This window comes from Salmo salar, chromosome ssa01, assembly GCF_905237065.1.
Source record: "Salmo salar chromosome ssa01, Ssal_v3.1, whole genome shotgun sequence".
In the NCBI taxonomy this organism is placed as follows: domain Eukaryota; kingdom Metazoa; phylum Chordata; class Actinopteri; order Salmoniformes; family Salmonidae; genus Salmo; species Salmo salar.
The window spans coordinates 3,502,182-3,526,870 of NC_059442.1; the positions used below are offsets into that span (position 1 = coordinate 3,502,182).

The 24,689-nt window shown below is 43.3% G+C and overlaps 1 protein-coding gene across 1 annotated transcript; it reads right to left on the bottom strand.

Annotated features, from left to right (window-relative positions):
- Window positions 1-5,244: 5,244 nt before the first annotated feature.
- On the bottom strand, window positions 5,245-23,328 carry LOC106590819 (enhancer of rudimentary homolog). Its single transcript, XM_045705971.1, has 4 exons — window positions 23,191-23,328; window positions 16,625-16,712; window positions 13,309-13,429; window positions 5,245-5,895 (listed from the first exon to the last, which is right to left on the bottom strand). Exons 1-4 carry the CDS (start codon window positions 23,191-23,193, stop codon window positions 5,793-5,795), a joined length of 315 nt encoding a protein of 104 aa, XP_045561927.1. The 5' UTR covers window positions 23,194-23,328; the 3' UTR covers window positions 5,245-5,792.
- Window positions 23,329-24,689: the final 1,361 nt, after the last annotated feature.

Sequence of the window (24,689 nt, forward strand, 5' to 3'; positions counted from 1 at the left end):
AACCTGCAACACGGAAATAAATTAATTCCTTTTGAACAAATATCAGCTGGTACTGCGGACTAACCGCTTACTTCCGGCTCCGTTTCCAACGATGCAGAAATGAAGATATAGTGACAATAAAGAATAAATACACAGTGAATAACAATAACCTGTCAAAATCACATGGCTATATACAGGAAGTACCAGGTAATAACATGGCTATATACAGGAAGTACCAGGTAATAACATGGCTATATACAGGAAGTACCAGGTAATAACATGGTTATATACAGGAAGTACCAGGGAATAACATGGCTATATACAGGAAGTACCAGGTAATAACATGGCTATATACAGGAAGTACCAGGTAATAACATGGCTATATACAGGAAGTACCAGGTAATAACATGGCTATATACAGGGAGTACCAGGTAATAACATGGTTATATACAGGAAGTACCAGGTAATAACATGGCTATATACAGGAAGTACCAGGGAATAACATGGCTATATACAGGAAGTACCAGGTAATAACATGGCTATATACAGGAAGTACCATGGCTGATACCAAAGGTTAACTCCCAATTCTCTTAAATGAACAAATAGAATGAGTTTCATTTCATTCATTATAATTCTAGTTTACATTTACTTTCACATATCCAGTCCTGTCAGTTCAGTGGTCATTTAAAAGTATTGGTAGACATGATACAGTAAAACAAATTTATTGAACATTTTTAACACTTCACATTGTGGCTCCCGGGTGGCGCAGCGATCTAAGGCACTGTGGCTGGTACTGCGGATTGTTCCGGGCTTGTAACTGTCTAGATCCTTGCTGTTTGTTGCTGTTTCCATCTCCCCTGTGACCTGCCCTGTCAGGAACTGCGATGAGTAACAGCGTAGCCTACGTTGCTACCATGACAAAGGCCATGAGGACAGTACAGTCTCTCTATCACAGTTGAAGGATCTTTTAAATGAACAAAAGTAGTTGTTACAACAACAAGAAAATAGCTTAAAGTGTTTCGTCCAAATACTGTTGGATTCTACTAATCAAAGCATGGACGACCTGACCAGAGAGGTCCAGGACCTGAAGAACAGTCTGCAGTTTTCCCAGGGTCAGCTCAATGAGTTGAAACAGGAAAACGGCAAGATGACAGAAATCTGTAAGCCATTGAGAGAGGACATCAGTTCTGTATGTGAATCCATGATAACAATGACGGAGAAATCAGATTATCTCCGAGGGGCAATCAATGAGGAACAACATGGATTGTGGACGAAATTCCAGAATCTCCACATGAGACCTGAGTTCCAGTACATCAGGGGCTGGCAGCAGAGCTGTGCCCAGGTGAGGAGGCAGGACTCTGGGGCTGGTCCTCGGTCTGAAGGGGCATCACTGGGTCTCTCAACGGAGAGGACTAGGCAATGCAGCAGAGCCTGAGGGCACAATAACAAACGGAGAGGTAATTTAAGGATCTACTTGACTGACAGCACATGTCCTCTTTTGAAGGGTTAGACAGGAAAGGGCCTTCCCGAAACTGTTGCCACAAAGGTGGACGCAAAATATTGTCTAGAATGTAATTGTATGCTGTAGCGTTAACATTTCCTTTCACTGGAACTAAGGGGCCTGAACCATGATTATTCTGACGTTGCTTCCAGAGGCAGTTTAGAACTCGGTAGTGAGTGTTGCAACCGAGGACAGATGATTTCTACGCCCTACGTGCTTCAGCACCCGACGGTCCCGTTCTGTGAGTTTGTATCACCTACCATTTCGCGGCTGAGCCGTTGTTGCTCCTAGATGTTTCCACTTCACAATAACACCACTTACAGTTGACCAGGGCAGCTCTAGCAGGTCAGAAATTTGACGAACTGACTTGTTGGAAAGGTGGCATCCTATGACGGTGCCACGTTGAAAGTCACTGAGCTCTTCAGTAAGGTCGTTCTACTGCCAATGTTTGTCTATGGAGATTGCATTGTTGTGTGCTCGATTTTATACACCTGTCAGCAACTGATGTGACTGAAATTGCTGAAGCTACTAATTTGAAGGGGTGTCCATATACTTTATATATATATATATATATATATAGTGTATGTATATATACAGTCATATGTTTTCTCAGAATATCATAATGTATCTGAAGGTTCCTCCAATTCCGTCCTCTTAAATTAAATGCTGTCAAATCTTCTAAATTATATGTTTTACTGAGCCTCGGCGTCAGTACATGCCCTTCATTCGGAACGAAAGATATTCACCAACTATGTCTCTAGCATGTCTGCCATGCACGAGAATAAAACTCCCTGGTGATGAGAAAAATGTATGAAATTACATGAAATGTATTCATTCACTACTGTAAATCGCTCTGGATAAGAGCGTCTGCTAAATGACTAAAATGTAAATGTAAAATGAGAACTGGTGCATTTACGAATTTTATCGGTGTCTATAAACACGTTTCCATCCACTGTTTTTAAAGACAGCTGTGATGGAAACAGGAGGTTTCTGTGTAATTTTATAAAAATGCCGACAGATCATTTGTTCATCCGACATAGTGGGATCTTTTTGTGTCTGTAAAATTAATTGTGCGAGAAATGTCGGTGAAAACACCTTTATGCTCAAATATGGATATAATAATTCTCATATAGAATCACGTGATGACATGGTGTGTTGTCCTCTCACTATGACTCGGTAAAACATGCAGTTTATTAGACGGCAGGTGAAATAAGTTATGATGAACGTCACAGGGTGGTGAAAGTCCAACGTGATGAGTTTGATGCTCCTTTCCAATAAATATTGAGGTTCTTATTCTGCTGACATGATGATCGATGCATAACTGCCTTTTGACAAGTAAAAATATTCTCGCTTTTATCCATAATAATCTCAACATGTAGACTCGCCTACCTGCATATCCTACCTGCATAATCCTACCTGTACTTCCCACCTGCACGGCCTACCTGCACTGTATCTGCTAGCTGCTGATAGAGCGCAGATGCCAAGACCAGAGTCGACACATTTCATATTTAACGCAACCGTTTTTGTGAGTTGAAAATGCGATGAAAACACGTGAAACTTTCGTTTTGATTCGGTACATGAAACCTTAAGCGAAAAAGTACATTTTGTATGTACTACGTCATCACGCACATATTCTATAATATTCGAATGAAAATCTGTCGCGAATTGGATGTAAATCTAGCTATAGAGAACATGTTTAATAAGACATATGGAAACATACGTGAACGTTTGTTGTATAAAATACTTTCTACAACACTTGAAAGTAGAATTAGATTTATCCAAATTATAAAAACACATTGATAAATATGAACGATAGAATTACCTCAGCGTAAAACGCTTTTCAATTCTTCTCTTTTTATTACAAAACTGCAAACACCTTTGTACCGGCTAAGATAAACCTCGGTTCTGAGCTCCATCATGAGATGCAAGTTGTCCTGCAAACAAGGTGTGTGTACAAGAATAGTAAACAAACAAAAATGTGTTAGTCAAGGTCAAATGCTATTTCTAGAGGGGTTAGGGTTAAGGTTAGAATTAGGTTTAGGGTTGAGTTTAGGTTTGGGGGTTAAGGTTAGAATTAGGTTTAGGAGCTAGGATTAGGGTTGAGTTTAGGTTTGGAGGTTAAGGTTAGAATTAGGTTTAGGATTAGGAGCTGGGATTCATTTTAGAAGCTAGGGTTAGGGTTAAGTTTGTTTGTCCTAGAGACATTTCATGCAGAATAAATACGGTTACTTTCACTAGAACTGCCATTAAAAGCAGATATAACATAACTTTTGAATTATTATTACTTAAACACTCCAAACAGCCTACCCGACCACTGGGAGGTGTCCACATGGTCCTAAAGCACACCGTTGCCTCGTTTTGTTTCAGATTGTAGGGGGGGGGGGGCATGTCCCCCCTGAAAGTTGTACCCCTGGAAATAAGTACATTACTGTAATTGTTCTCAATTAAAATGGTCAAAAATTACAATTAAAATAGCTTCTTAGCAAAGAGCAATTTCACAAGCAAGAATTTTGAACTGATTGAACTGTTGTCAGTAGGTGGTAATTGGGAGCATTAATGAACTTCTCCCATGATCCATCATGGTAAATCAAAATGTATAGGTGAAACCCACCAAAACCGTACTGCAGCAATCCATCGATATGGCTGTTCAGAGACAATCCATCAATATGGCTGTTCAGAGACAATCCATCGATATGGCTGTTCAGATACAATCCATCAATATGGCTGTTCAGATACAATCCATCAATATGGCTGTTCAGATACAATCCATCAATATGGCTGTTCAGATACAATCCATCAATATGAGGAGGTTCAGATACAATCCATCAATATGGCTGTTCAGAGACAATCCATCAATATGGCTGTTCAGATACAATCCATCAATATGGCTGTTCAGAGACAATCCATCAATATGGCTGTTCAGAGACAATCCATCAATATGGCTGTTCAGAGACAATCCATCAATATGGCTGTTCAGAGACAATCCATCAATATGGCTGTTCAGAGACAATCCATCAATATGGCTGTTCAGAGACAATCCATCAATATGAGGAGGTTCAGATACAATCCATCAATATGGCTGTTCAGAGACAATCCATCAATATGGCTGTTCAGAGACAATCCATCAATATGAGGAGGTTCAGATACAATCCATCAATATGGCTGTTCAGAGACAATCCATCAATATGAGGAGGTTCAGACATATATATATATAAAAGGGGCACAGTGCGTTAGGAATGCACACAGTTAACAAAACATTAGGAACACCTTGCTAATATTGAGTTGCACACCCTTTTGCCCTCAGGACAGCCTCAATTAGTCGGTTGTCGAAAGCGTTCCACAGGGATGCTGGTCCATGTTGACTCCAATGCTTCCCACAGTCGTGTCAAGTTGACTGGATGTCTTTTGGGTCGTGGACCATTCTTGATACACACGAGAAACTGTTGAGCGTAAAAAACCCAGCAGCGTTGCAGTTCTTGACACCAACCAGTGTGCCTGGCACCTACTACCATACCCCCGTTCAAAGGCACTTCAATATTTTGTCTTGCCCATTCACCCTCAATGGCACACAATGCAAGTCTCAAGGCTTAAAAATCCTTCTTTATTATCCTGTCTCCTCCGCTTCATCTACACTGAATGAAGTGGATTTAACAAGTGACATCAATAAGAGATCATAGGATTCACCTGGATTCATCTGGTCAGTCTGTAGCATAGAAAGAGCAGGTGTTCCTAATGTTTTGTTCACTCAGTGTAGAACTACCATAAACAGTAACAAATAATCTTTTTTTTTATTATTTGAAAGTAAAAGACAAAAAGCCATTTTTAAAATAGGGGGAATTTTCTTTAAATACAAACATTTTTAACAAAATGTAAGCTGCCTTACCCCCCCTCCCGCTAGAAAACTTCTCCGTTAAAACTAAAATATCCTGATTCATAGCATCATTCAACCTTTCCTTTCCAAACGCTCCAGAGTGAAGGTTCCCCTATGTACAGATCTAAGATCAGTTTCCCCACTCCAAAAATAAACCATTAGTAGGGAAAACGCAAAAAACTGACCCAAGCATCTTGGGGCAAATTCACCCTACACAACACGCCCCCCCAAAAAAAAACCCTGACCCCATCGTAATAACCTCTGATGTCATAGATCGGTCACGTTCCAGACAGCCTACATTGCAGATGTTGCATCCACCCAATGGTTGGGCAACGGATTGCTCTCTCATAAGATGTGCTTAGCAGACATGTTAAACACCTATCCAGGTTGTTGTGAGATCAGGCGTCTGCAATGTAGTAATTCTGAAACTGGGCTTTAGTCTCATTTCCCAGCCTGTTGGGCCTGGCGCCGCAGCAGCACGTAAATCTTCTCCTTGATCCAGTCCTTGTTGTACGGCTGGTACGTCTGTGAGTCCGCACGGTACCTAGCGGAGACAGACGGAACGACATATTAAAACATGGGCTGGTACGTCTGAGTCCGCATGGTACCTAGCGGAGACAGACGGAACAATAGTCTGGGACAGTTGTGGGATGCGATAGATCCCCAAATTAATACAACCACTAGCATCAAAAACCCTGCTTTAACCAATGAACATGAAGCAAAAGATGAGAACGTTTAGCTTAAATAGGTAGAATTTGACTGCCATCATGATTCGTAACCGGTAGTGACTGGTTATAGTTATAGTAGTGGTAGTGACTGGTTATAGTAGTGGTAGTGACTGGTTATAGTAGTGGTAGTGTCTGGTTATAGTAGTGGTAGTGACTGGTTATAGTAGTGGTAGTGTCTGGTTATAGTAGTGGTAGTGACTGGTTATAGTAGTGGTAGTGACTGGTTATAGTTATAGTAGTGGTACTGACTGGTTATAGTAGTGGTAGTGACTGGTTATAGTAGTGGTAGTGACTGGTTATAGTAATGGTAGTGTCTGGTTATAGTAGTGGTACTGACTGGTTATAGTAGTGGTAGTGACTGGTTATAGTAGTGGTAGTGTCTGGTTATAGTAGTGGTAGTGTCTGGTTATAGTAGTGGTAGTGTCTGGTTATAGTAGTGGTAGTGTCTGGTTATAGTAGTGGTAGTGACTGGTTATAGTAGTGGTGGTGACTGGTTATAGTTATAGTAGTGGTAGTGACTGGTTATAGTAGTGGTAGTGACTGGTTATAGTAGTGGTAGTGTCTGGTTATAGTAGTGGTGGTGACTGGTTATAGTAGTGGTAGTGACTGGTTATAGTAGTGGTAGTGACTGGTTATAGTTATAGTAGTGGTAGTGACTGGTTATAGTAGTGGTAGTGACTGGTTATAGTAGTGGTAGTGTCTGGTTATAGTAGTGGTGGTGACTGGTTATAGTAGTGGTAGTGTCTGGTTATAGTAGTGGTAGTGACTGGTTATAGTTATAGTAGTGGTAGTGACTGGTTATAGTAGTGGTAGTGTCTGGTTATAGTAGTGGTGGTGACTGGTTATAGTAGTGGTAGTGACTGGTTATAGTAGTGGTAGTGACTGGTTATAGTAGTGGTGGTGACTGGTTATAGTAGTGGTAGTGTCTGGTTATAGTAGTGGTAGTGTCTGGTTATAGTAGTGGTAGTGTCTGGTTATAGTAGTGGTAGTGTCTGGTTATAGTAGTGGTAGTGTCTGGTTATAGTAGTGGCAGTGTCTGGTTATAGTAGTGGTAGTGTCTGGTTATAGTAGTGGTAGTGACTGGTTATAGTAGTGGTGGTGACTGGTTATAGTAGTGGTGGTGACTGGTTATAGTAGTGGTAGTGACTGGTTATAGTAGTGGTAGTGACTGGTTATAGTAGTGGTAGTGACTGGTTATAGTAGTGGTAGTGTCTGGTTATAGTAGTGGTAGTGTCTGGTTATAGTAGTGGTAGTGACTGGTTATAGTAGTGGTAGTGACTGGTTATAGTAGTGGTAGTGACTGGTTATAGTTATAGTAGTGGTAGTGACTGGTTATAGTAGTGGTAGTGACTGGTTATAGTAGTGGTAGTGTCTGGTTATAGTAGTGGTAGTGTCTGGTTATAGTAGTGGTAGTGGCTAGTTATAGTTATAGTAGTGGTAGTGACTGGTTATAGTAGTGGTAGTGTCTGGTTATAGTAGTGGTGGTGACTGGTTATAGTAGTGGTGGTGACTGGTTATAGTAGTGGTAGTGTCTGGTTATAGTAGTGGTAGTGTCTGGTTATAGTAGTGGTGGTGACTGGTTATAGTAGTGGTGGTGACTGGTTATAGTAGTGGTGGTGACTGGTTATAGTAGTGGTAGTGACTGGTTATAGTAGTGGTAGTGTCTGGTTATAGTAGTGGTAGTGACTGGTTATAGTAGTGGTAGTGACTGGTTATAGTAATGGTAGTGACTGGTTATAGTTATAGTAGTGGTAGTGACTGGTTATAGTAGTGGTAGTGACTGGTTATAGTAATGGTAGTGACTGGTTATAGTAGTGGTAGTGACTGGTTATAGTAGTGGTAGTGTCTGGTTATAGTAGTGGTAGTGTCTGGTTATAGTAGTGGTAGTGACTGGAAGTTATAGTAGTGGTAGTGACTGGTTATATAGTGAAGTTATAGTAGTGGTAGTGACTGGTTATAGTAGTGGTAGTGACTGGTTATAGTAGTGGTAGTGACTGGTTATAGTAGTGGTAGTGACTGGTTATAGTAGTGGTAGTGACTGGTTATAGTAGTGGTAGTGACTGGTTATAGTAGTGGTAGTGACTGGTTATAGTAGTGGTAGTGACTGGTTATAGTAGTGGTAGTGACTAGTTATAGTAGTGGTAGTGACTGGTTATAGTAGTGGTAGTGTCTGGTTATAGTAGTGGTAGTGGCTGGTTATAGTAGTGGTAGTGACTGGTTATAGTAGTGGTAGTGACTGGTTATAGAAATGGTAGTGGTAGTGACTGGTTATAGAAATGGTAGTGGTAGTGACTGGTTATAGTAATGGTAGTGACTGGTTATAGTTATAGTAGTGGTAGTGACTGGTTATAGTAGTGGTAGTGGCTGGTTATAGTAGTGGTAGTGACTGGTTATAGTAGTGGTAGTGACTGGTTATAGTAGTGGTAGTGACTGGTTATAGTAGTGACTGGTTATAGTAGTGGTAGTGACTGGTTATAGTAGTGGTAGTGACTGGTTATAGTAGTGGTAGTGACTAGTTATAGTAGTGGTAGTGACTGGTTATAGTAATGGTAGTGTCTGGTTATAGTAGTGGTAGTGACTGGTTATAGTAGTGGTAGTGACTGGTTATAGTAGTGGTAGTGACTGGTTATAGTAGTGGTAGTGACTGGTTATAGTAGTGGTAGTGACTGGTGATAGTTATAGTAGTGACTGGTTATAGTAATGGTAGTGACTGGTTATTGTAGTGGTAGTGACTGGTTATAGTAGTGGTAGTGACTGGTTATAGTTATAGTAGTGGTAGTGACTGGTTATAGTAGTGGTAGTGGTAGTGACTGGTTATAGTAGTGGTAGTGACTGGTTATAGTTATAGTAGTGGTAGTGACTGGTTATAGTAGTGGTAGTGACTGGTTATAGTAGTGGTAGTGACTGGTTATAGTAGTGGTAGTGACTGGTTATAGTAATGGTAGTGTCTGGTTATAGTAGTGGTAGTGGCTGGTTATAGTAGTGGCAGTGACTGGTTATAGTAGTGGTAGTGACTGGTTATAGTAGTGGTAGTGACTGGTTATAGTAGTGGTAGTGACTGGTTATAGTAATGGTAGTGGTAGTGACTGGTTATAGTAATGGTAGTGACTGGTTATAGTTATAGTAGTGGTAGTGACTGGTTATAGTTATAGTAGTGGTAGTGACTGGTTATAGTAGTGGTAGTGACTGGTTATAGTTATAGTAGTGGTAGTGTCTGGTTATAGTTATAGTAGTGGTAGTGTCTGGTTATAGTAGTGGTAGTGACTGGTTATAGTAGTGGTGGTGACTGGTTATAGTTATAGTAGTGGTAGTGACTGGTTATAGTAGTGGTAGTGTCTGGTTATAGTAGTGGTAGTGTCTGGTTATAGTAGTGGTAGTGACTGGTTATAGTTATAGTAGTGGTAGTGTCCGGTTATAGTTATAGTAGTGGTAGTGTCTGGTTATAGTAGTGGTAGTGACTGGTTATAGTAGTGGTAGTGTCTGGTTATAGTAGTGGTAGTGACTGGTTATAGTAGTGGTAGTGTCTGGTTATAGTAGTGGTAGTGACTGGTTATAGTAGTGGTAATGACTGGTTATAGTAGTGGTAGTGTCTGGTTATAGTAGTGGTAGTGACTGGTTATAGTAGTGGTAGTGACTGGTTATAGTAGTGGTAGTGACTAGTTATAGTAGTGGTAGTGACTGGTTATAGTAGTGGTAGTGTCTGGTTATAGTAGTGGTAGTGTCTGGTTATAGTAGTGGTAGTGACTGGTTATAGTAGTGGTAGTGACTGGTTATAGTTATAGTAGTGTTAGTGATATGTTGTGTTTGTGCCAAGCATAACACTTTGTATTCAGGACAAAGTACATTTCTTTGCTGTTTTACTTTAGTGAATATCTTCCTTCTTTTCACTCTGTCATGTAGGTTAGTATTGTGGAGTAACTACAATGTTGTTGATCCATCCTCCGTTGTCTCCTATCACAGCCATTAAACTCTGTAACTGTTTTTTAAAGTCACCATTGGCCTCATGGTGAAATCCATGAGCGGTTTCCTTCCTCTCTGGCAACTGAGTTAGGAAGGACGCCTGTATCTTTGTAGTGACTGGGTGTATTGATACACCATCTAAAAGGGTAACTAATAACTTCACCATGATTAAATGCCTACATATGAGATCCCCCCCAAAAAAAAAAATCCTGAATGAAAATAATGACTGTGTCGTTATACAATACATAAATTCACTGTTCGAATGAGGGACATTACAGATAATTGTACGTGTGGTACAGAGATGAGGTAGTCATTCAACAATCATGTTAAACACTATTATTGCACACAGAGTGAATCCATGCAACTTATTTTTTTACTCCTGGGCGTATTTAGGCTTGCCGTAACAAAAAGGGGTTGAATACTTAAGACTCAACTTTGAAAAACATAATTCCACTTTCACATCATTGGGTATTGTGTGTGTGGGCCAGGGACAAAAAATATATAATTTAAAAAATCGGGGCTGTAACAACAAAATGTGGAAAAAGTTAAGGGGTGTGAATACTTTCTGAAGGCACTGTATAGCCTAGTGGTTAGAGCGTTGGACTAGTAACCGAAAGGTTGGAAGATCGAATCCCCGAGCTGACAAGGTATAAATCTGTCGTTCTGCTCCTGAACAAGGCAGTTAACCCACTGTTCCTAGACCGTCATTGAAAATAAGAACTTGTTCTTAACTGACTTGCCTAGTTAAATAAAGGTAAAATAAAAAAATAAAATAAGCATATATTGTCTGCTAGATTAACTAGTCTACAGCCTGGTGCATTGCCAGATAACACACGGTAGACAGACTCATTCCAATCTGCTGAAATACATTTTCTTCATATCATGTTTATAATTAGTTTTTTTTGTTGACCTGCCTAAACTAAATAACAGATTTATTGTGATGTGTCTATATTAGAATGGATTTATGACTTCATTTTCCTTTAAAAACGGTTCAAACATGCACATCAGCGGCTTGTATGCGCTGAGACCTGAGGAAGCTAAACATTAATTAATGTTAATTAACGGTTAATTATTGTGAAAACCGGCAGGCATATGCGTGACAATAACCATCTGACAAAATGTAATGAGCACAGCCCTAGCTGCTACCATGATTATGGATCATCCTGAATGAATCTTGAATAAGGAGTGAGAAAGTTAGAGGGTCAAAGTTCATACCCCCAAGACATGATAACCTCCCCTGTTATTGGTAATGGTGAGAGATTATACCCCCAAAACATGCTAACCTCCCCTGTTATTGGTAATGGTGAGAGATTATACCCCCAAGACATGCTAACCTCCCCTGTTATTGGTAATGGTGAGAGATTATACCCCCAAGACATGCTAACCTCCCCTGTTATTGGTAATGGTGAGAGATTATACCCCCAAGACATGATAACCTCCCCTGTTATTGGTAATGGTGAGAGATTATACCCCAAAACATGCTAACCTCCCCTGTTATTGGTAATGGTGAGAGATTATACCTCCAAGACATGCTAACCTCCCCTGTTATTGGTAATGGTGAGAGATTATACCTCCAAGACATGCTAACCTCCCCTGTTATTGGTAATGGTGAGAGATTATACCCCCAAGACATGCTAACCTCCCCTGTTATTGGTAATGGTGAGAGATTATACCTCCAAGACATGCTAACCTCCCCTGTTATTGGTAATGGTGAGAGATTATACCTCCAAGACATGCTAACCTCCCCTGTTATTGGTAATGGTGAGAGATTATACCCCCAAGACATGCTAACCTCCCCTGTTATTGGTAATGGTGAGAGGTAATACCCCCAAGACATGCTAACCTCCCCTGTTATTGGTAATGGTGAGAGATTATACCTCCAAGACATGCTAACCTCCCCTGTTATTGGTAATGGTGAGAGATTATACCCCCAAGACATGCTAACCTCCCCTGTTATTGGTAATGGTGAGAGATTATACCCCCAAGACATGCTAACCTCCCCTGTTATTGGTAATGGTGAGAGATTATACCCCAAGACATGCTAACCTCCCCTGTTATTGGTAATGGTGAGAGATTATACCCCCAAGACATGCTAACCTCCCCTGTTATTGGTAATGGTGAGAGATTATACCCCCAAGACATGCTAACCTCCCCTGTTATTGGTAATGGTGAGAGATTATACCTCCAAGACATGCTAACCTCCCCTGTTATTGGTAATGGTGAGAGATTATACCCCCAAGACATGCTAACCTCCCCTGTTATTGGTAATGGTGAGAGATTATACCCCCAAGACATGCTAACCTCCCCTGTTATTGGTAATGGTGAGAGATTATACCCCCAAGACATGCTAACCTCCCCTGTTATTGGTAATGGTGAGAGATTATACCTCCAAGACATGCTAACCTCCCCTGTTATTGGTAATGGTGAGAGATTATACCCCCAAGACATGCTAACCTCCCCTGTTATTGGTAATGGTGAGAGATTATACCCCCAAAACATGATAACCTCCCCTGTTATTGGTAATGGTGAGAGATTATACCTCCAAGACATGCTAACCTCCCCTGTTATTGGTAATGGTGAGAGATTATACCCCCAAAACATGATAACCTCCCCTGTTATTGGTAATGGTGAGAGATTATACCCCCAAGACATGCTAACCTCCCCTGTTATTGGTAATGGTGAGAGATTATACCCCCAAAACATGCTAACCTCCCCTGTTATTGGTAATGGTGAGAGATTATACCTCCAAGACATGCTAACCTCCCCTGTTATTGGTAATGGTGAGAGATTATACCCCCAAGACATGCTAACCTCCCCTGTTATTGGTAATGGTGAGAGATTATACCCCCAAGACATGCTAACCTCCCCTGTTATTGGTAATGGTGAGAGGATGATTCATTAAGGTTTATCTGTAATCATGGTAGCATCCACATTATTTTATTTAACGAGGCAAGTCAGGTAAGAACAAGTTCTTATTTACAATGACGGCCTACCGGGGAACAGTGGGTTAACTGCCTTGTTCAGCGGCAGAACGACAGATTTTTACCTTGTCAGCTCGGGGATTCAATCTAGCAACCTTTCGGTTACTGGCCCAACGCTCTGACCACTAGGCTACGCTGCCGTGGTGGAAAGTCCCACTCCACCCAAAATGCATACATCAACTTACGCTTTGAAATCTTTGACGTGGATTGTTTACTTCAGGGGAAAAAGTTAGAAAATCCAGACACAAAGCGAAATCCGTGTGAAAATGTACTGCGGTTTGGACTTACACCAAGCAACTGAGGTCAGCCAGGTCATGGATGAAGTCAAACAGCTGACTGATGTCATACGTGATGGACGGTGTGTTTGGGTTCATTCTCTTTAGGTGTTCCTCGTACATCTTACACACACCTGGAAGGAGAGTCATACATTAGGTGCAATCTGTCACAGGTATCGAAATTCACCACAAATGATAAAACAGGCCTAGGCATAATTGAGAAAATGATTAGGTCATTTTATGTATTGCACACAGCGTGTATTGCAACGCCATTAAAACGAGGATTGTTAGTCTTTTTGGTTACTCCACAGTGCACAATAAGGAAGTCCATTGCAGCTGAAGTAGTAAACCACTCCTTTAAGATCAGGCCCCGCTAAGCATTCAATTAGGACAAGAACTGGGCATTTAGCCTATGGGGCGGAGCTCTCAACCCTGTTCCTGGAGAGCTCCCGCCCTATAGGTTCACTCCAACCCTGTTCCCGGAGAGCTGCCGCCCTATAGGTTCACTCCAACCCTGTTCCTGGAGAGCTACCCTCCTATAGGTTCACTCCAACCCTGTTCCTGGAGAGCTACCCTCCTATAGGTTCACTCCAACCCTGTTCCCGGAGAGATAACTTCCTGTAGGTTTTAACTCCAACTCTGTTCCCAGAGAGATAACACCTACAGGAAGTTAACTCCAAACCCAGCACACCTGATTGTAATAATTAGCTGGTTGACAAGATGAATCAGGTTAGATACAACTGGTGTTGGTATCTCTCCAGGAACAGGGTTGGAGAGTCCTGGACTAGATAGATGTAAACCTACAGTAGGTATCTCTCCAGGAACAGGGTTGGAGAGCTCTGGACTAGATAGATGTAAACCTACAGTAGGTATCTCTCCAGGAACAGGGTTGGAGAGCCCTGGACTAGATAGATGTAACACTACAGTATGTATCTCTCCAGGAACAGGGTTGGAGAGTCCTGGACTAGATAGATGTAAACCTACAGTAGGTATCTCTCCAGGAACAGGATTGGAGAGTCCTGGACTAGATAGATGTAAACCTACAGTAGGTATCTCTCCAGGAACAGGGTTGGAGAGCCCTGGACTAGATAGATGTAAACCTACAGTAGGTATCTCTCCAGGAACAGGGTTGGAGAGCCCTGGACTAGATAGATGTAAACCTACAGTAGGTATCTCTCCAGGAACAGGGTTGGAGAGCCCTGGACTAGATAGATGTAAACCTACAGTAGGTATCTCTCCAGGAACAGGATTGGAGAGTCCTGGACTAGATAGATGTAAACCTACAGTAGGTATCTCTCCAGGAACAGGGTCGGAGAGCCCTGGACTAGATAGATGTAAACCTACAGTAGGTATCTCTCCAGGAACAGGGTTGGAGAGCCCTGGACTAGATAGATGTAACACTACAGTAGGTATCTCTCCAGGAACAGGGTTGGAGAGCCCTGGACTAGATAGATGTAAACCTACAGTAGGTATCTCTCCAGGAACAGGGTTGGAGAGCCCTGGACTAGATAGATGTAAACCTACAGTAGGTATCTCTCCAGGAACAGGGAACAGGGTTGGAGAGCCCTGGACTAGATAGATGTAACACTACAGTAGGTATCTCTCCAGGAACAGGGAACAGGGTTGGAGAGCCCTGGACTAGATAGATGTAACACTACAGTAGGTATCTCTCCAGGAACAGGGTTGGAGAGCCCTGGACTAGATAGATGTAAACCTACAGTAGGTATCTCTCCAGGAACAGGGTTGGAGAGCCCTGGACTAGATAGATGTAAACCTACAGTAGGTATCTCTGCAGGAACAGGGTTGGAGAGCCCTGGACTAGATAGATGTAAACCTACAGTAGGTATCTCTCCAGGAACAGGGTTGGGGAGCCCTGGACTAGATAGATGTAAACCTACAGTAGGTATCTCTCCAGGAACAGGGTTGGAGAGCCCTGGACTAGATAGATGTAAACCTACAGTAGGTATCTCTCCAGGAACAGGGTTGGAGAGCTCTGGACTAGATAGATGTAAACCTACAGTAGGTGTCTCTCCAGGAACAGGGTTGGAGAGCCCTGGACTAGATAGATGTAAACCTACAGTAGGTATCTCTCCAGGAACAGGGTTGGAGAGCTCTGGACTAGATAGATGTAAACCTACAGTAGGTATCTCTCCAGGAACAGGGTTGGAGAGCCCTGGACTAGATAGATGTAACACTACAGTATGTATCTCTCCAGGAACAGGGTTGGAGAGTCCTGGACTAGATAGATGTAAACCTACAGTAGGTATCTCTCCAGGAACAGGATTGGAGAGTCCTGGACTAGATAGATGTAAACCTACAGTAGGTATCTCTCCAGGAACAGGGTTGGAGAGCCCTGGACTAGATAGATGTAAACCTACAGTAGGTATCTCTCCAGGAACAGGGGTTGGAGAGCCCTGGACTAGATAGATGTAAACCTACAGTAGGTATCTCTCCAGGAACAGGGTTGGAGAGCCCTGGACTAGATAGATGTAAACCTACAGTAGGTATCTCTCCAGGAACAGGATTGGAGAGTCCTGGACTAGATAGATGTAAACCTACAGTAGGTATCTCTCCAGGAACAGGGTCGGAGAGCCCTGGACTAGATAGATGTAAACCTACAGTAGGTATCTCTCCAGGAACAGGGTTGGAGAGCCCTGGACTAGATAGATGTAACACTACAGTAGGTATCTCTCCAGGAACAGGGTTGGAGAGCCCTGGACTAGATAGATGTAAACCTACAGTAGGTATCTCTCCAGGAACAGGGTTGGAGAGCCCTGGACTAGATAGATGTAAACCTACAGTAGGTATCTCTCCAGGAACAGGGAACAGGGTTGGAGAGCCCTGGACTAGATAGATGTAACACTACAGTAGGTATCTCTCCAGGAACAGGGAACAGGGTTGGAGAGCCCTGGACTAGATAGATGTAACACTACAGTAGGTATCTCTCCAGGAACAGGGTTGGAGAGCCCTGGACTAGATAGATGTAAACCTACAGTAGGTATCTCTCCAGGAACAGGGTTGGAGAGCCCTGGACTAGATAGATGTAAACCTACAGTAGGTATCTCTGCAGGAACAGGGTTGGAGAGCCCTGGACTAGATAGATGTAAACCTACAGTAGGTATCTCTCCAGGAACAGGGTTGGGGAGCCCTGGACTAGATAGATGTAAACCTACAGTAGGTATCTCTCCAGGAACAGGGTCGGAGAGCCCTGGACTAGATAGATGTAAACCTACAGTAGGTATCTCTCCAGGAACAGGGTTGGAGAGCCCTGGACTAGATAGATGTAAACCTACAGTAGGTATCTCTCCATATATATATATATAATTTACCTTCCATGCCCTCGTTGACTGATTCGTAGTCAGCGTATGTCCGTCCCTCTGGCCTCTTGGTTGGCTGAACCAACAGGATCGTATGAGACTGCAACAACGACAGAACATAATCATGTCAGTTTTCAAACCAACTTTTCACTTTCAATAAGATTAATACAACTAAAATACCAGGTTAACCAGTATAACACACAGCCCTGTTAACCAGTATAACACACAGCCCTGTTAACCAGTATAACACACACAGCCCTGTTAACCAGTATAACACACAGCCCTGTTAACCAGTATAACACACAGCCCTGTTAACCAGTATAACACACACAGCCCTGTTAACCAGTATAACACACACAGCCCTGTTAACCAGTATAACACACACAGCCCTGTTAACCAGTATAACACACACAGCCCTGTTAACCAGTATAACACACACAGCCCTGTTAACCAGTATAACACACACAGCCCTGTTAACCAGTATAACACACACAGCCCTGTTAACCAGTATAACACACACAGCCCTGTTAACCAGTATAACACACAGCCCTGTTAACCAGTATAACACACACACAGCCCCGTTAACCAGTATAACACACACAGCCCTGTTAACCAGTATAACACACACAGCCCCGTTAACCAGTATAACACACACAGCCCTGTTAACCAGTATAACACACACAGCCCCGTTAACCAGTATAACACACACAGCCCCGTTAACCAGTATAACACACACAGCCCCGTTAACCAGTATAACACACACAGCCCCGTTAACCAGTATAACACACACAGCCCCGTTAACCAGTATAACACACACAGCCCTGTTAACCAGTATAACACACACAGCCCTGTTAACCACTATAACACACACAGCCCTGTTAACCAGTATAACACACACAGCCCCGTTAACCAGTATAACACACACAGCCCCGTTAACCAGTATAACACACACAGCCCCGTTAACCAGTATAACACACACAGCCCTGTTAACCAGTATAACACACAGCCCTGTTAACCAGTATAACACACACAGCCCTGTTAACCAGTATAACACACACAGCCCTGTTAACCAGTATAACACACACAGCCCTGTTAACCAGTATAACACACACAGCCCTGTTAACCAGTATAACACACACAGCCCCGTTAACCAGTATAACACACACAGCCCTGTTAACCAGTATAACACACACACAGCCCTGTTAACCAGTATAACACACACACAGCCCTGTTAACCAGTATAACACACACAGCCCCGTTAACCAGTATAACACACACAGCCCTGTTAACCAGTATAACACACACAGCCCCGTTAACCAGTATAACACACACAGCCCTGTTAACCAGTATAACACACACAGCCCTGTTAACCAGTATAACACACACAGCCCTGTTAACCAGTATAACACACACAGCCCCGTTAACCAGTATAACACACACAGCCCTGTTAACCAGTATAACACACACAGCCCTGTTAACCAGTATAACACACACAGCCCTGTTAACCAGTATAACACACACAGCCCTGTTAACCAGTATAACACACACAGCTCTGTTAACCAAGCAGTGCCCAAGTTTACATTCCAATTGTTTGACGCTACCATCACCTCTCCAAGTCCAAACCAAGCACGGGTGTCAATGGTACCCGCTCCATTCTACCTCCCATCTGCAGCAGGAAGTTGCCTAATTGAAAGGCTGATTAGCTAGACAAACAAGTGACAAACTGGTGCACAATAAGCGAGACAACTTTGAATCCATGTTTGGTTTTTGATTTGGAGGGGGTGGTAGCGTCAAACAATTGGATTTTATACTTTTGGGGCATTGCTCAGCGATGCAAAAACGACAAAGTTTGCATCAGAACCATCTACCGATTACAGACACCGTCAAACGTGGGACAATTGCTACTAAAACAGGTACAGCATTATCTTGCAAGCAGAGGTGACGCCAACGCAGGGCCCAGATTGAATACTGGCCCACCCAATCAAACTGGCTTAATAAAATATATTGAAAAAGAAAAACAAAAAGAAATGAACTTGATTTTCATTGGCTGTATTGTGACTAATCAGAAGGGTTGAAAATGCAGTAGGAGGTTCCTGGAATCTAATTGGTTATAATTGTAGTCATATGGTAAATATTAAATAGCTGAATGTCAAGCTGCGGCTATCAGTGAGAAGCATAAAAAATAGCCCTTGGCCTATTGCAATATGTCAAAGTTAAATCGCAGGATAAACACAAAAGTCTGAATGATTTAAACGTAGTTTATTCCCATTAGTAGACTACACCAGGAGCCATCTCATTTCCTCCTCGTCCAGTCGGTAGTCTACACCAGGACCCATCTCATTTCCTCCTCGTCCAGTCTAGACGGTAGTCTACACCAGGAGCCATCTCATTTCCTCCTCGTCCAGTCGGTAGACTACACCAGGACCCATCTCATTTCCTCCTCGTCCAGTCGGTAGACTACACCAGGACCCATCTCATTTCCTCCTCGTCCAGTCTAGACGGTAGTCTACACCAGGACCCATCTCATTTCCTCCTCGTCCAGTCGGTAGACTACACCAGGACCCATCTCATTTCCTCCTCGTCCAGTCGGTAGTCTACACCAGGAGCCATCTCATTTCCTCCTCGTCCAGTCGGTAGACTACACCAGGACCCATCTCATTTCCTCCTCGTCCAGTCGGTAGTCTACACCAGGACCCATCTCATTTCCTCCTCGTCCAGTCTAGACGGTAGACTACACCAGGACCCATCTCATTTCCTCCTCGTCCAGTCTAGACGGTAGTCTACACCAGGACCCATCTCATTTCCTCCTCGTCCAGTCTAGACGGTAGTCTACACCAGGACCCATCTCATTTCCTCCTCGTCCAGTCGGTAGACTACACCAGGACCCATCTCATTTCCTCCTCGTCCAGTCGGTAGTCTACACCAGGAGCCATCTCATTTCCTCCTCGTCCAGTCGGTAGACTACACCAGGACCCATCTCATTTCCTCCTCGTCCAGTCGGTAGTCTACACCAGGACCCATCTCATTTCCTCCTCGTCCAGTCTAGACGGTAGACTACACCAGGACCCATCTCATTTCCTCCTCGTCCAGTCTAGACGGTAGTCTACACCAGGACCCATCTCATTTGCTCCTCGTCCAGTCTAGACGGTAGACTACACCAGGACCCATCTCATTTCCTCCTCGTCCAGTCTAGACGGTAGTCTACACCAGGACCCATCTAATCTCCTCCTCGTCCAGTCTAGACGGTAGTCTACACCAGGACCCATCTCATTTCCTCCTCGTCTAGACGGTAGACTACACCAGAACCCATCTCATTTCCTCCTCCTCGTCTAGACGGTAGTCTACACCAGGACCCATCTCCTTCCCTCCTCGTCCAGACGGTAGGTTACACCAGGACCCATCTCATTTGCTCCTCGTCCAGTCTAGACGGTAGACCCGGTGTTTGAAGGTTCAGAAACGTCAATAATCCTCGGTTGCGATATGGCTGTGGAAACCTATGGCCTTTATCTTTCATCAGCAATCCTTCAAATTCAAAATATACTGTAGCAGTTTCACACAGATCCACAAGCTGAAAGGAACCACACTTTCTACCTTATTAGCTTGTGTTCAGCCCATGCTTACACGTCTGTCTTCCATAACCATGCGCTGTAACATGGATATATGGCCGATGTGGGAACATGCGCTGTAACATGGATATATGGCCGTGTGGGAACATGCGCTGTAACATGGATATATGGCCGTGTGGGAACATGCGCTGTAACATGGATATATGGCCGTGTGGGAACATGCGCTGTAACATGGATATATGGCCGTGTGGGAACATGCGCTGTAACATGGATATATGGCCGTGTGGGAACATGCGCTGTAACATGGATATATGGCCGTGTGGGAACATGCGCTGTAACATGGATATATGGCCGTGTGGGAACATGCGCTGTAACATGGATATATGGCCGTGTGGGAACATGCGCTGTAACATGGATATATGGACGTGTGGGAACATGCGCTGTAACATGGATATATGGCCGTGTGGGAACATGCGCTGTAACATGGATGTATGGCCGTGTGGGAACATGCGCTGTAACATGGATATATGGACGTGTGGGAACATGCGCTGTAACATGGATATATGGCCGTGTGGGAACATGCGCTGTAACATGGATATATGGCCGTGTGGGAACATGCGCTGTAACATGGATATATGGCCGTGTGGGAACATGCGCTGTAACATGGATATATGGCCGTGTGGGAACATGCGCTGTAACATGGATATATGGCCGTGTGGGAACATGCGCTGTAACATGGATATATGGCCGTGTGGGAACATGCGCTGTAACATGGATATATGGCCGTGTGGGAACATGCGCTGTAACATGGATATATGGCCGTGTGGGAACATGCGCTGTAACATGGATATATGGCCGTGTGGGAACATGCGCTGTAACATGGATATATGGCCGTGTGGGAACATGCGCTGTAACATGGATATATGGCCGTGTGGGAACATGCGCTGTAACATGGATATATGGCCGTGTGGGAACATGCGCTGTAACATGGATATATGGCCGTGTGGGAACATGCGCTGTAACATGGATATATGGCCGTGTGGGAACATGCGCTGTAACATGGATATATGGCCGTGTGGGAACATGCGCTGTAACATGGATATATGGCCGTGTGGGAACATGCGCTGTAACATGGATATATGGCCGTGTGGGAACATGCGCTGTAACATGGATATATGGCCGTGTGGGAACATGCGCTGTAACATGGATATATGGCCGTGTGGGAACATGCGCTGTAACATGGATATATGGCCGTGTGGGAACATGCGCTGTAACATGGATATATGGCCGTGTGGGAACATGCGCTGTAACATGGATATATGGCCGTGTGGGAACATGCGCTGTAACATGGATATATGGCCGTGTGGGAACATGCGCTGTAACATGGATATATGGCCGTGTGGGAACATGCGCTGTAACATGGATATATGGCCGTGTGGGAACATGCGCTGTAACATGGATATATGGCCGTGTGGGAACATGCGCTGTAACATGGATATATGGCCGTGTGGGAACATGCGCTGTAACATGGATATATGGCCGGTGGGAACATGCGCTGTAACATGGATATATGGCCGTGTGGGAACATGCGCTGTAACATGGATATATGGCCGTGTGGGAACATGCGCTGTAACATGGATATATGGCCGTGTGGGAACATGCGCTGTAACATGGATATATGGCCGTGTGGGAACATGCGCTGTAACATGGATATATGGCCGTGTGGGAACATGCGCTGTAACATGGATATATGGCCGTGTGGGAACATGCGCTGTAACATGGATATATGGCCGTGTGGGAACATGCGCTGTAACATGGATATATGGCCGTGTGGGAACATGCGCTGTAACATGGATATATGGCCGTGTGGGAACATGCGCTGTAACATGGATATATGGCCGTGTGGGAACATGCGCTGTAACATGGATATATGGCCGTGTGGGAACATGCGCTGTAACATGGATATATGGCCGTGTGGGAACATGCGCTGTAACATGGATATATGGCCGTGTGGGAACATGCGCTGTAACATGGATATATGGCCGTGTGGGAACATGCGCTGTAACATGGATATATGGCCGTGTGGGAACATGCGCTGTAACATGGATATATGGCCGTGTGGGAACATGCGCTGTAACATGGATATATGGCCGTGTGGGAACATGCGCTGTAACATGGATATATGGCCGTGTGGGAACATGCGCTGTAACATGGATATATGGCCGTGTGGGAACATGCGCTGTAACATGGATATATGGCCGTGTGGGAACATGCGCTGTAACATGGATATATGGCCGTGTGGGAACATGCGCTGTAACATGGATATATGGCCGTGTGGGAACATGCGCTGTAACATGGATATATGGCCGTGTGGGAACATGCGCTGTAACATGGATATATGGCCGTGTGGGAACATGCGCTGTAACATGGATATATGGCCGTGTGGGAACATGCGCTGTAACATGGATATATGGCCGTGTGGGAACACTAACAAGGTGAGAGTATCTATTTAACCTTTTTTTAATATTTCTCGCTGATAATGAAAGAGAAGGTCCTTATTAAGCCTCCAAAGCCCGTACCGCAAGCGACGCGTATTAATGTTCAGATTGAGTTTCGGGATTTTTAACTAAACTTCCGCCTTACATGAGACGCCTTTGTCCAGTGACTAATGTAAAGTAATGTAAAGTGGAACAGAGTTATGACAATAGGGCTACAGTTAGCGTTAACTCGGAATAAAACACAGGATGACAATGGCTGGTCAATTAACACGCAGACTGAAATATATCGTTTTACATTATTATAACATGTTGTAATATAAGAAGCTGGTATACGACAAGTCATATGTTTAAAAAACGACTCACTTCGTTAGCAAACTAGCTAACGTTGATTGACATGCGTGAACAATTTCAAAACAAGGCTAGCTAGCAATATACTCAATATTTTCCCCAGGTAAACTACTCGAATGCAAATCTATAGATGTTATTTAAAATTAAAAATTAAATAAAAACTAACCATAATTCCTTCACCGTGTCCTTGAAGTAAGTAAAGATTTTTCTCGTGGTTCACGGTTTAGATTTGATGGCACAACGAGAGCGGAAATGACCTTTGATACCGGAAGTATTACTTTTAGGAAGTGGAGAAGGGTTAGTGCTATTCTCGATCCTTGGGACGGTCCTGAACCGGTTTTGACATGTGTGTGTGCGGTGTTTTCCGGTCAAATTGGGCTGCTTTGAAAACGATGTCGCGGGTGAAAATGTATTGGTAGTGGTCTGCGGGGTTTGTGGGCTATATCGAACTTGCACCGCGGCCACCATGGCATTTCTCTGCTGACTGTCAGGCGGGGAGGCAGTCTGTTCCTCAGTAGCCTATTCCAGCAGGCCATTGGGAAACACAAGCACTTCTTATCCTCGAAATCGCCTTGAAATCTTATTGCTATTATAAACTGGTTACCAATGTAATTAGAGCAGTAAAAATAAATGTTTTGTCATACCCGTGGTATACGGTCTGATATACTACGGCTGTCAACCAATCAGCATTCAGGGTTCGAACCACTCAGTTTATAACAGACCATATACCACAGGTATGACAAAACATACTGTTATAATTACATTGGTAACCAGTGTATAATAGCAATAAGGCACCCCAGGGGTTTGTGGAAGACGTCCCTATCCCATTGAAGTTCAAATTTGAAATGGTTAAGGTGAGGGTTAGGTAAGGGTTAAGGTAGGGGGTTAAAGAGATACATCGAGATTTTGGCAATGAAGCCATTTTATCTACATCCCCAGAGTCAGATGAACTCCTGGATACCATTTTTATGGATACCATCCAGTATGAAGGAAGTTAGAGGTACTTTCACGAGCCAATGCTAACTAGCATTAGCGCAATGACTGGAAGTATATAATATCTACTGTTATGCTAGCTGATACCATAGACTTCCAGTCATTGCGCTAACGCTAATTAGCAATTGCGCCAACTCTTGGTGTTTTGTATTTTATTAGGATACCCATTAGCTGTTTCAAAAGCAGCGGGCTACTCTTCCTGGGGTCCACACAAAACATGAAACGTGACAATACAGAACATTAATAGGCAAGAACATCTCAAGGACAATACTACATATATTTTGTTTTAAAGGCACACGTAGCCTACATATCAATACATACACAACCTATCAAGGAGAGGTGTTGTGCTTTGAGGGGTTGCTTTCTCTGTTTTTTTAAACCAGGTTTGCTGTTTATTTGAGCAATATGAGATGGAACGGAGTTCCATGCAATAATGGCTCTATATAATACTGTACGTTTTATTGAATTTGTTCTGGATTTGGGGACTGTGAAAAGACCCCTGGTGGCATGTCTGGTGGGACAAGTGTGTGTGTGTTGTCAGAGCTGTGTTTAAGTTGACTATGCAAACAATTTTGGATTTCCAACACATTCATCTATATTGAATCTGTATGTTTTGATCATGACAGTTTACAATCTAAGGTAACAACAAGTAATTTAGTCTCCTCAACTTGT